Raw genomic sequence first — 13708 nt, forward strand, 5'->3', positions numbered from 1 at the left:
CATCTGAATCATTATACATCACCATACAGCCTGGATGTGTTAGTGGGAGGTTGCAGGAAGGCTCACATTCTAAACTTTGTAATTTTACTCACCTTGGACTGAAGCTCATATCATTGGAATTTTGTGCTCATGTAAAGAAAGTAGTCTCTAATTTACACATTTCATATCATTGATTTCTCATATTGTGGATACCCATATAATGGGACGTCCCTGTGTACGATAAATAAAGAAAATATTCAAATTTATATATTAAAATTTGGAAAATAGAAGTGGAATTGGTCTGTTTACATCATCAGCTGAGGAAGCCAGCACTCATGTAGCCCTCCTTTTTTTTTTTTTTTCTTTTTTTTTTTTTTCTTTTTATGTAGGAAGGATACTGGCCAAGGGCAACAAAAATCTAATAAAAAAAATGCCCACTGAAATGCCAGTCCCATAAAAGGGTCAAAGCAATGGTCAAAAATTGGTGGATAAGTGTCTTGAAACCTCCCTCTTGAAGGAATTCAAGTCATAGGAAGGTGGAAATACAGAAGCAGGCAGGGAGTTCCAGAGTTTACTAGAGAAAGGGATGAATGATTGGGAATACTGGTTAACTCTTGCGTTAGAGAGGTGGACAGAATAGGGGTGAGAGAAAGAAGAAAGTCTTGTGCAGCGAGGCCGCGGAAGGAGGGGAGGCATGCAGTTAGCAAGATCAGAAGAGCAGTTAGCATGAAAATAGCGGTAGAAGACAGCTAGATATGCAACATTGCGGCGGTGAGAGAGAGGCTGAAGACAGTCAGTTAGAGGAGAGGAGTTGATGAGTCGAAAAGCTGTACTCTAAGCTTAATTCTCACAAGAGTTTGTAATAGACACTACCTGTATTCCTTCTGTAACTGTTTCTTCTTTTGCTTTTTCTTCAAAATACAATAAAATTATGGCTACAGCAGCCAGCTCATTGTTGGACTCCATCTTGATTGCTTATGTTTTGATGCAGTGGACCAGTGGGTGCTCTCGACTATGTGGATACTTTTGGCTGGAGCTAGTCAGGAGGAAAAATTGCCCTATGTAAACCCACCTTTAGGGACCTAAATGAAAATATGATGGTGAAGTTAACACAAATACAGTCACGGCATAAATGAGAATGAGGGAGGAGGACAGCTAGGCAACAAAGAGAAATGCACACAATATACAGGAAATGTACACAATTGGTTGTCAAAAATGCATTAAAATGACAAAAAAATAAAAAAAATAAATAAAATAAAAAATACCAGGAATTAGAGTTGCTGTGGTAGGCTGTTTGTGTGTGCGTGTGTGTGTGTGTGTGTGTGTGTGTGTGTGTGTGTGTGTGTGTGTGTGTGTGTGTGTGTGTGTGTGTGTGTATGCATGCATGCATGCATGCATGCATGCATGCTTGGTGAGCTGCACTGCACATGAGATTTGAACTGACGGCAATCTATGAAAAATTTAATCTGCACACATTTCCCTTCTGGCCAATCCATAAATGATCTTGTGAATACCCATGATTATTGAGGACTGGCTGTACTTTTTAATTCCTTACTTTCAACTACACCAATTATGTCTCTGTGGGTTGTAGAGGACAACAGCTTCTTGCATAAATATGCAGAATCTCTTGTTGGTGTCTCTGTGGGCCATAGTGAAGAGATATGGCTAGTATAATTAATGAGTTTAGCTTTTTTTTTGTCATTCATTGATTGGGACCAAGCAACACCATTTCAGTCCCCAGTACTCATGTTAAGCTTGGGTCCCTCCAATTACACTCTCCTTCCTGAATGGGAGCTTTATGCCATCATTGCTGCCCCCCAACCTCAAGCCTTACACAGTTTGAGTTCAAATACATTTTGTTCCACAGAAAACAGTAAACATGGAAAACAGTACAAAGCCTTCTTTGCTTTACTTTACACAAGCCAGTCACGGTAATGCTTCTCAGTTGTTGACTGACTTAGAATATAAAAAGATCTCAGAAAAAGAGCTACCTTTCACATCTTAACAATCTACCACATTACTTCCTGCTTTGGTGCCTCTAATGGTACTATTTTTTGCCACAAATTATCTGTGATTTGGTCTGACCATAATCCAACATTTGTTAAATCCATTTTCTGAACTGAAGTTTGATCTTGGACTTTCTTGCTAGCAATATCAAATGAAAACAATACTTCTTGTAACTGAGGTGCGGAGCCAGTATATAGATCTCCTGACTTGGAATTTTTATAATTTTTGTCAGAGTGAAGATCAACTCTAATTTCTGACTTGTTTGTTGAACCCACACTTAGCTTGAACTTCTCACTACCTTTAGCTATGGGATGCTCTTCAACATTTTTAAAAATGCGTGATTGTTTGGGGCTCTTTAACTTTCCTATCTTTTTTCTCATATTTTTCCTTATGCTTCTGAAAGCCTGACTTACGTACATAAGCATACATTATGAAAATTCAGATGATGGACCTGTCTTCATCATCTTACCACAACCACAACAGAATAAGGATACCTAATGAAGAAATATTATACTTAAATTGCTGTATGGTCATTTTAAAGGATTTGGAAAAATTCCTCTCCAAAAAGTGTGTTTTATATATATTGTTATGATCGCTTATGATCCCGCTTATCTTTCCAAGAAACTGGACATTACAATAATCCTGAAAAGTTTTAAAGGTCTGGATTTTTAAAGGATTCGAGTGCCTACCCAACCTATCCGAAATCGCCAGAATTGCACCCTCTCACTGTACCCTTACCTTGACGCACCACACCAGGAATCTCCTCAAACATGATTACTCTATGTTACAACATTATATATTAATACTAATGATAATTCACAAACAAAATGAGGTAGTACACATTAATACATGACGTTTCCGTCACTACACAATGCCAAAACCCGTACACAAATTGAAGTTACAACCAGTCAGTCTAGAATTTGAAAGGACCCTTTGTTCAAAATATAAATCTTCATCTTAAAAGTTAATTGCTAAAGGATGTGTTTGAGAAGAATTTGCCAAAGTTTCTGCTCCATAATAAACTTATGGCAAGTTTAATGAGCTACTAATTCTCTCTCTCTCTCTCTCTCTCTCTCTCTCTCTCTCTCTCTCTCTCTCTCTCTCTCTCTCTCTCTCTCTCTCTCTCTCTCTCTCTCTCATTATTTTGTTACATTAAGTAAGATGGAAAAGTTACACATCCCAAGAATTTATTTTCATTATGAAGTACCCTATGTTAATCAGGCTTTCAATAACAAATTTTTCATAGCTCTAGATCCCTCTATGCTGTATCACCTAGCAACAATTATAGCAGATGATTACATCAGTCATACACTAGTTACCTTAACAGACGAGTAAAGTTGTATCCTATCCCTTTAAGCCTGTGATCGCCTGATGTCACAGACATGGAGAGGCACAAGTGACAAGCTGTGAAATTGGAGACATGTTCACCCATGCATGGGCATCAGTTTTATTTCTGACTATTGATTTTTGCTGTTTCCTTTCTGTCTTACATAATTTTTTATCATGTTATACCGAATACTTGCTAGCTTACATATTCTAAAAGCATAGCATACTGTCTTTTAGGATACAAAAATTGGGAACAGCAAGTGGATAAAGAGATCACTTAGCTGTGGTGTCCATGTCGTCACCAGCTCCTGTTTTGTTCTTTCACTATTGTCAGACAGCCTTATTGAGATCTTGTCAGTGTCTGTATGGATTGTGCTATTGGGTTAATTTTGTTGAAAGTGGAAGAAAAAAGAAAAGTTGAGTGTCAGCCCTTGGGGATCCATCTTACTTTTTTTTTTATTCTCTAATAAAATCCATTGAACTAATTTAACAAGCACTGTCATGGACCTCCCAAACTTCAGGGCCCTTGGAAAGTAGTACCCTTTTTCTCCCCCATGTTGGGGCCATGTTCATAGGAGATAAAGAGGTGAGGGTGGAGAGGGCATATGGATGAGATGAGCAGTGCACCTCTTGGATGCCAACACCTTTTTCATCTACACACTAGCAAATGAAACATGAAGATTAAAGTCTCTCTCTCTCTCTCTCTCTCTCTCTCTCTCTCTCTCTCTCTCTCTCTCTCTCTCTCTCTCTCTCTCTCTCTCTCTCTCTCTCTCTCTCTCTCTCTCTCTCTCTCTCTCTCTCTCTCTCTCTCTCTCTCTCTCTCTCTCTCTCTCTCTCTCTCTCTTTCTTGGTATCTGACTATGACTGTTAGATATTTTAAAAAGACTATGTTTAAGGTCCTGAATAAGCAGAAAAGGGCAAGTGTCTCAGGGCTTTGGTATCACCAACCTAATGATTTGATTACTCATATTTGGTTAGTTTTCTGTGGCACTAACTAGGTAGCAAATGAGAGACTTTACTGCAGTCTGAGTTAGTGGAGTTATACAGTAAAGATTACACTTATACTTAAGATTTTACTGACAAGCAAGAATTTCTCTAACATGGAGTACTGGATGATGAATATATATATATATAGAACTGAAGATTTATAGATTTTTCAGTGTGATATGGAGAAATAAAAAAAATAATAATTTGGATGTCATTCCTTTCAGGAATATCAAGATCAGGAAGAGTGCGCAAAAAATCCTCAAAGCTCACAGATTTTGAATCTCCAGATGAAATTGACACAAGGTTCAAACGAAGGACAGACAGACCCCAGAAAGTGGTCACCCCTAAGGCATTGGTGAGTGCTGGTTTAGAACTTGTATTAATTGTAAAATAACTGTTATTTGTAATAGAAGTTTTGTGCTGTTTTTTCCAGAATTTTGCAATTGTATCATTAGTGGATTCATCCATTTATGAATTTTTCCCCATATCAAAAAAGTGGCTACAAAAGAATTTTTTTGGCATCACTCCTACTCATTCAGACTCTTATCTGATGTGCATGGACATCATGCTTTCCTTCTCAGAATTTGCATGTTTTTTTCTGGTGTTCTCTTGAACTTGGGTGTGGATGCTGCCATCACTTCTGAGTGTCTTCCTTTTGTGCTTACCAACCTGTGCTTTTGGTGTCACCTCCATGTTTATCACAGCAGGCATGGACTTGAACATGATAGCTTTGCTAGACACACTGAGCCCTGTGTGTGGGATGTTCTGTCTCCTGAAGTGCTGCAGTGTTGGGGAAGGGTAGGAGCACACAATATAATGTAAATCCTCATATTACAAAGAAGAGATACAGGGGCCAGGCTACGTGAGGTGTGACTTTCTTCCTCTCCACAGGCAAGCAGGCACACACTCTGAAGTAATGGCATCGCAGGAAAAATGAGAGTTGCCAACTAGGGTTATACATACACATGCATGTGCCGTCACCTCTTACATAAAATGGCATAACATACTGTATTTGCTGGCGTATTAGATGCACCTCTGCATAAAAGGCACCCTTATTTTACAAAGACGTTTTGGGTTAAAAAAAGTATTGTGTGTGTGTTTTTTATGTAAAAAGGCCACTAACAAAGGGCAACAAAAATTTTAAGTACAATGAAACACCCACTTAATGTCAGTTTCCATAGAGATGTCAGATAGAATGATAAAAAAAAACAGAGGATGTCTTGAAACCTCCCTCTTGAAAGAATTCAAGACCTAGGAAGAGGAAGGAGGAAATACAGAAGCAGGCAGGGAGTTCCAAAGTTTACCAGAGAAAGGGATGAATGATTAAGAATACTGGTTAACTCTTGCATTAGAAAGGTGGACAGAATAAGGGTGAGAGAAAGAAGAAAGTCTTGTGCAGCAAAGCCACAGGAGCAGGGGAGGCATGCAGTTAGCAAGATCAGAAGAACAGTTGGCATGAAAATAGCAGTAGAACACAGCAAGAGATGCAATATTATGGTGATGAGAAAGAGGCTGAAGACAGTCAGCTAGAGGAGAGGAGTTGATCAAAGGAAAAGCTTTTGATTCCATCCTGTCTAAAAGACTGATAAGAGTGTAACCATACATGGACATATAAGGCTACTGTACAGAGTTAACAGGTGGTGGGGGGTGAGAAAAACTGGCAGAAACAACACAGAATGTCTAATTTCATAGAAGCTGTTTTAGCTAGAGATGAGATGTGAAGTTTCCAGTTTAGATTTTATGTGAAGGACAAACTGAGGATATTCAGTGTAGAAGGGAGGGACATTTAAGTGTCATTGAAGAAGAGGTAATAGTTATTTGAAAGTTGTGTTGAGTTGATAGATAGAGGAATTGAGTTTTTGAGGCATTGAATATTACTAAAATTGCTCTTCCCCAATCAGAAATTTTAGAGAGGCCAGAAGTCAGGTACTCTGTGGCTTTCCTGCATGAACTGTTTACCTCCTGGAGGGTTGGACATCTACAAAAAGACGTGGAAAAAGTGCAGGGTGGTATCATCAGCATAGGAGTGGACAGGACAAGAAGTTCAGTTTAGCAGATCATTGATAGATAATAGTTAGAGAGTGGGTGACAGGACAGAACCCTGAGGAACACCATTGTTAATAGACTTAAGAGAACAGTGACTATCTACCACAGCAGCAATGGAACAGTCAGAGAGAAAAATTAAGATGGAATTATATAGAGAAGGATAGAAGCCATAAGAGGGTAGTTTGGAAATCAAAGCTTTGTGCCAGATTCTATCAAAAGCTTTGATATGTCTAAGGCAGCAGCAAAAGTTTCACCAAAATCCCTAAGAGAGTGTGTATTTTGTCCTCACATCTGGTGTGATGCAGCACTGGCTGTGCATTACTACCATCACATATATATAAAACTGTGTGTGTGTGTGTGTGTGTGTGTGTGTGTGTGTGTGTGTGTGTGTGTGTGTGTGTGTGTGTGTCTCTCTCTCTCTCTGTGAGAGAGAGAGAGAGAGAGAGAGAGAGAGAGAGAGAGAGAGAGAGAGAGAGAGAGAGAACAATCCTGAGGATTGCAAAGTTAAATGAGACTGATTGAGAATGAAAATGGATGGAAGGAGCATAAATGGGAAGGAAATGGATGGAAGAAAAATTAAAAGAGTGGAGAACAGGAAAAGAGAATACTTATTTCTTAATACTTCCTCTCTCCTTCTAATTCTTCACTCACTCCTCACCCTTGCTGCTTATATTTATTTTTTATACTTTCTCCCCATCCTCCCATCATCCTCCTTCACCCTTCTTCCACTTCCTTGCCCCTTGTACTCTCCTTGATTATGTCCCTTCCTCCTCTTTTTCTTTTCCCCTCCCTTTCTCTTTGTCTTGTCTCATATCTCCCCCCTGTCACTTCCCTTTCCCTTTATCTATCAAAGATAAGGAACAAGGGAAAGGAAGGGGCAGGAGGGCAGGGAAGGGGAAGGAGGGCAGGGAAGAGGAATGGAGGGCAGGGAAGAGGAAGGTGGGCAGGGAAGGAGGGAGGGAAGGGGAAAGGGGAGGTAGGGAAGAGGAAAGAGGAGGGAGGGAAGGGGAAAGAGGAGGGAGGGAAGGGGAAAGAGGAGGGAGGGAAGGGGGAAAGGAGAGAGAGAGAGAGAGAGAGAGAGAGAGAGAGAGAGAGAGAGAGAGAGAGAGAGAGAGAGAGAGAGAGAGAGAGAGAGAGAAAGTGGATGGATAGAGGGAGGGAGGGAAGGAGGGCAAGGAAGAGGGAAGGGAGAGGAGAGCAGGGAAAGGGGAGGAAATGAGGGAAGGTAGAGGACAGCAGGGAAAGGGAAGGGAGAAGAGGACAGGGAAAGGGGAGAAGGGAAGGGAGAGGAAGGAAAGAAAGATAGAGAATTTTATTGGTAGTAATATTATTAGTAACAATATTTGTGCTTTGTTTACTACTGCTTCAACTCTACACCTATAGGCCTAGTCTTACAGGCCTAGGTGTCTGTACTATGCCCGCATTATATGGACTGTAATTATCAGTTAAGAAAAAAAAGTGTGCCTAATGCACCAGCAAATACGGTATACTGTCTTATAACTGCCATCTCATCTCTTACTGGCAAACTGGGTGCCACCTCTCACTCTATGTACTTAAGTAAGTTTTCTGTCACCAGTCTAGCAACACTACTGCTATGTGACAGCCCCATCAGAGTCTTCTTCCTGCTCAGGCTTTGTAGTAGGGCCAGAGTATTCACCAAGTCAAGCCTTGTATGCTCTCCATATTTCTCCACCAGGCCAGTACTTAGTTAAGAGCAGTACCCACTCCCTAGGTAATGGTTCAGTCCTAGGAGCACAATATTCCCAAAGTGCTTGACTTGCAGAAGGGCACTCTCACCTTACGGAAATGGCAGGTCACATGTTGCACAGGTATTGGGTGATTCATTAAACATTCGGGTTACTGACCAGTCACCCAAATCCTGAAAAGACATTTTATTAAACACACTCGAGTCCGAAACATTCGGGAGAGAGCACCATAACACAAAAATATTATTGGAACTTCGGGTGAGAAAGTGTCGGGAGCCAGACACCCTCAGAAAGGATCGTCTAATCTCATTTAGAAAGGTTTTATCCTCCAGTTCACAGTAGAAAAGTATCACAACTGTACAAATATATTCAGTAACAAAATTTGTTTTTATTACTCTAATTCAAAGGTTAAATCACAGGATTTCAGCCTTTTAAGCCTTTTAAAAGAGTGCAACTGAACAAGGTGGCAAGCCTACTGCATGTGCACCTGATCAGCATGGAAGAGGGAATGGATGCATGTTATAGCCTTATCAATATCTTGTTTCCGTTCTAATGTGAATGATAATTCCAGTGAAATAAAGACACACCCTTACATGGTTTCCCATGAAATATATACATAATATATTGCTGGGCACGAAGAGACATGGAAAACTGTGACTACTATAAAAACTCGTGTTGTATGTAATACCTGTTTTCAGACTTTATATTTTCTTTTAGATTTGTTTCTTTTTCATCTTTGTAATGAAAAAAAAAATAGAAATGGCATGTAAATATATTGTTATTTACATTGTAGTTGTTGTTGTTGTGTGATATATATATATATATATATATATATATATATATATATATATATATATATATATATATATATATATATATATGGAACCTTGATTACCAAATGTCTCCCTTTTTGTACAACTCTGTTTTCGAACAAAATTTTTAACTCAGTTGCTTCAGTTGCCGTACCATAATTTGGTTTTCAAACAAAGTTACTTGATTTCAAATACTACAAGCATAGCAAAAGCTGCCATTTAGTAATAATTTATAGTTTCTCTAAATATTTCCTTCATTTTTATATATTTGGAGGAGAGATACAGGATAAGACAGTAATTCAGTCTTTGAAATAAGTTAAATGTGATCCCATTGAATAAGTTGAAGAACCTCGATGTAAAAAAAACAAGGTTCAGCGCTCAGGAGTAATCCCAAGCTTCCTCTGGCTCTCTGTATGACCCACAACACCATCACTACTGCACAATTGCATTTTTCCATTAGCTTTTCCCAGCAGCAAGATGTCTAAGTGTTATGATCACCCTCATTTTGGCCGTGAGTGGGTTGCACCTTTCTGTGTCACTCTCTAAGGCTTCCCTCACTTGATCAGTGACAAAGAGAATGCCTACATGGTCTAAACAGTATCTTATGATGATTTCTGTGTCACTAAGTTCATTTAATACATCCTTTCTGGATAAAAAATTTCTAAGCTGGAATTGTTGTGGAGTAGCCATCTCAGCAGTGGGAGCGTCAGTCATTACCTGTTAAGAAATGGTGGATGGGTGTCTGAGAACAGATTAATCTATTTTACATTGATTCCTATGGGGAAAATAGTTTTAGTTTTCGAAATTTCGGATTTCGAACGACATTCAGGAGCAAATTAAGTTAAAAAACTGAAGTTCCACTGTGTATGTATATATATCGTATATATATATATATATATATATATATATATATATATATATATATATATATATATATATATATATATATATATATATATATATATATACTGTTATGATCTCTATTTACTTACGATTGTACTATCCTGGATATCTTTCCAAGAAAGTGGACGTTACACTGATCCCGGAAAGTTGTAAAGGTCTGGATTTTAAAGGCTTCAGGTGCCTACCCAACCTATCCGATATCGCCAGAATTACACCCTCTCACTCTACCCTTACCTTGACACAGCATACCTGGAATCACCTCTAATACCAGATCAATGTTGGGGGAGTAGAAAACACGATTATTCTATGTTACAACCATGTATATTAATACTAATGATAATTCACAAACAACATGAGGTAGTACACGTTAATACATGACATTCTCATCACTTCACACAATACCAGAACCAGTTTACACCTCCATGAGTCACTGAAATATTTCCCTCAACTGTAGGAATTTACTCAGATGCCATTACTGTGTCCCCAGACAATAATTCCCATATTTCACCTCCTCAAACCTTACAGGATATCACCATCATCGCCAAAGATCACCCATAACACCATAACACCATTCCTAAAATTACCAATACACCACAGCACCAGCTTCCAAGGTCAACACCACAGCCTCCACTCATAAAATGACTGCCAGTTTGACCTATGACTTCTTCGAACAGCATCACCGGCACAACTCACCAACCAAATTTCAGCAGACAAGAGCTCTTGGTAACACAAAAGACCCACTTACCTGATCCTGGATATCAGGGTTATACCACTACATCACTAATACCTCCACACACTCATTCCATCACCAATCCACAGCAAGATTCTTCCCTGAGAGATGCCTTCCCTCCGTTCTACCTCACAACCTAAGGCATTCTGCCTTCTTGGAATGTGTTGTTGCCCACTCAAGCTCCCCTCATTTCAACATATTCCCACCTCAGTTATACTTCCATATACATGCAAAGATACAGAGAACTTAAATTATGAAGAGAATAATACTACATGATATAAAATGAGTAAATAAGCCTTACACTAACTTATAACCAATAATAAGGACAATGTCTGAAAGGCAGGTAACCGGAACACCGGATACACCAAGAAAACGTGTTCCTTTTCAAGGTAAACTCAGCCAATAACATGACAATACATACATACATACATACACACACACACACCACCACCACCACCACTACCACTCAGGCCTACCAACTTTAGGACATCAAGGCTGCCAGCATTCTCAGCAACTCCCGAATTGTGGGGTGGCATCTGTGTTTAATGAATCCACGTGGCCCTTTCATGATTTGTACTCCAGCATTCAAATTATGTTTTTTGGAGGCTTACCTCCTGAATATTTAATGAATCAGCCAAATGAGGGAACCAGATTCCAGCACAGCAAGGTTGGGCTGCAAACTGAGGACACTGACCTAGAGGAGGTTTGCCACACACTCAAGGCCATGGATGGCACTGACTTAGAAGAGATGTGTTGGATCCACTCATGCTATCTTCCATGTTCCATCATGATTAAGTGGTTCTGCATCAAGGTGTCAGGCTCCCTCATATCAAGTGTCCAAAGACAGCTTATTTACCCTACCTGCTTTCTCTTCTCCATTGCATGGCATACCAAAGTGTGGGTCACTCCATCAACACCTACTGTTCTTCAGTGCACTGCTCCTACTGTAGTCGTCATCGTCCCTACATGACTAATGACACCACTATTGTTTTCATTGTGGTGGGCTTCATGGTCTCAGGTCAGAATGCTGCCCATTCAACTGAGAAGCCCAGCAAACTTATGTACATTATTCTTGCTGAGAAATGAATGCCCTTCTTGAACATCTAAAGGCATCTACCACTCTTCAGTTTCCTAAAGTCCAGGCCACCCCCATCAACAACTCAACCCTTCCTTGCCATTATCATGACAAATTTTCGCTAGTGTGCTTCTTGGCAAGTGATTATGAGGGCAGCTTCAGGTCCTTGGTGGGGTGGTGTTGGATGGTGTACTGAGACACATCTCAGCAATCCAGGATGCTTTATTTTTTTAGTTGTCTAGTCATAATCTTGGGGTTCATTAACACTTCTCTCTTTAAAAGGGTGTCCATGATCTGGGATATTTTCTTAGGGATGTCTAGAGTGATATTTTCTTAGGGTGTCTAGAGTGCCTGGGCAGGGATCAGGCAGTTGGGTATGCATCTGGCAGCTGCTTGATGGTGGAAAAGTGTCAACCAGTATGCCTTGAACTTTCCCTTAGAGACACATTGCCCTTAATCAGGGTGAGAATCCTGGCTTTCTCAACATCAGTCAACTGTTTACCAGACATGATGGAGGACAGGAAGAAAAAAAAATGGAGTGGAAAGAAACTTAGTGGAGAATGGGCGAGAAATGATGCTGTGAGTGTGTGACATACTCCTTCATTGATAAAGTGTCAAAATCTTTCAAGATCTAACTCCCCTTGTGACTTCTGGCACCTAGCTAAAAACATCTCCAATAACTTTGCTTCTTTTTCTTTTCCTCCTTTATTTCAACCAGATGGCACCACTGCTATCACATCTATCTCTAAAGCTGAACTCTTTGCTCAAACCTTTGCTAAAAACTCTACCTTGGACAATTCAGAGCCTGTTCCTCCCTCTCCTCCACCCTCTGACTATTTCATGCTACCTATTAAAATTCTGCACCTTGCCTAATCAAACTCTTTCAACTCTGTCACCATCTACTTTTCCTTATTGCTGGAAGTTTGTCTACATTCAGCTTGTTATACTTTGTGTGTTAAATAGAGTGAAGACGTATTGAGGCTTGATAGTGGTTGGCTACCAGCAGGTCTCTGAATTCGTCTTGTTTGTGCCCTGCACCAGGCTATGTAGGAGATAGCCTAGGGAGAACCTGACCCAAGGTAGTGGCAGCTATTAAGAGGGGCTGGATCTGGTAGTAACAATAGTATAACTAGTCAGTCACCTTTGAATGGCACACTGGACAATCAAAAGTGGCACTGACTACTTTTTTTTCAATAGGAAGATTAAACAGTTTATTTTGTAAATAATATTAATATTAATGACAGCCACAACTTAGTCTGAAGAAAAATAACTGTTCACGCTCCAGTGACAATGAAACGATTAATTTATTTTTTTGCTCTACTCACCTAAAAAAGGAGAAAAATTAAAGTTTTTAGCTTTTTAATAGTACTTGCTGTTTATCTTGCTGTTGTAGATTATCGTATCATGATAATATAAATAATTTTGCCTGTCAGATTTCATCTCATGCAGCCTACTACATATAAATTTAGATGATGGTTTTTCCTCCTGCCATGTTATCATTTCCTGCAGGCTGCAATTTTATTTGATACAGGATTAAAGCTTTTAAGGTTCTTTTACTGTAACATTTTTGTATGTTGTATAATTATCATGTATAATGATATCTTGTATAATTATCATGTAATCTTGTATAATTATCATGCAACTAATATCCATAAAAAGACCTCTTGAAATTCACTAAATAATAAGTGAATCCTTAAAAAATCCAAAAAATTACAGTCTGTCATTCCACTTTGAACTACTGAATGCTGGAGCAATTTGGTGCACATTTCCCATCATTACAGTATACATAACTATCATATTTTTATAAGTTTATGTGCCTTATGTGACAGAAATGTTTGAGAACCACTTGCCTTAACTATGGCTACCTGCTGGCTGGCTAAAGAGCCCTCTGTATCACCAACCTTAGCTAACAGACACTGTCAAGGCACCAGCAGTCTCCTGGCCTGACTCATGTGCAGTTACAGCAACAGCAGGAAGTAACTCTTCCTCTACCACCTTTTGCCTTGCAGGCTGCTCCTCATTACCTTGGTCTCCTTTCTTTTTTGAAAAAGCTTCTTATATCCATAGCCTCAGCCTCAGGTCTTGTTTGCTACTGTCAGTCAACAAGCTCTGTCACTCACATGTGTGTACGGGCCAG

The 13708-nt window shown here is 39.5% G+C and overlaps 1 protein-coding gene across 1 annotated transcript in view; it reads left to right on the plus strand.

The window, feature by feature from the left end:
• LOC135090832 (uncharacterized) overlaps positions 1-13708 on the plus strand; it is a 148002-nt gene that overhangs the window by 20946 nt on the left and 113348 nt on the right. Inside the window, exon 2 of the mRNA XM_063987923.1 lies at positions 4524-4654. Within this exon, the coding sequence (XP_063843993.1) occupies positions 4524-4654 (131 nt within the window). The remainder of the gene's footprint in view (positions 1-4523; positions 4655-13708) is intronic.

Source organism: Scylla paramamosain, chromosome 36, assembly GCF_035594125.1.
Source record: "Scylla paramamosain isolate STU-SP2022 chromosome 36, ASM3559412v1, whole genome shotgun sequence".
Taxonomy (NCBI): Eukaryota; Metazoa; Arthropoda; class Malacostraca; order Decapoda; family Portunidae; genus Scylla; species Scylla paramamosain.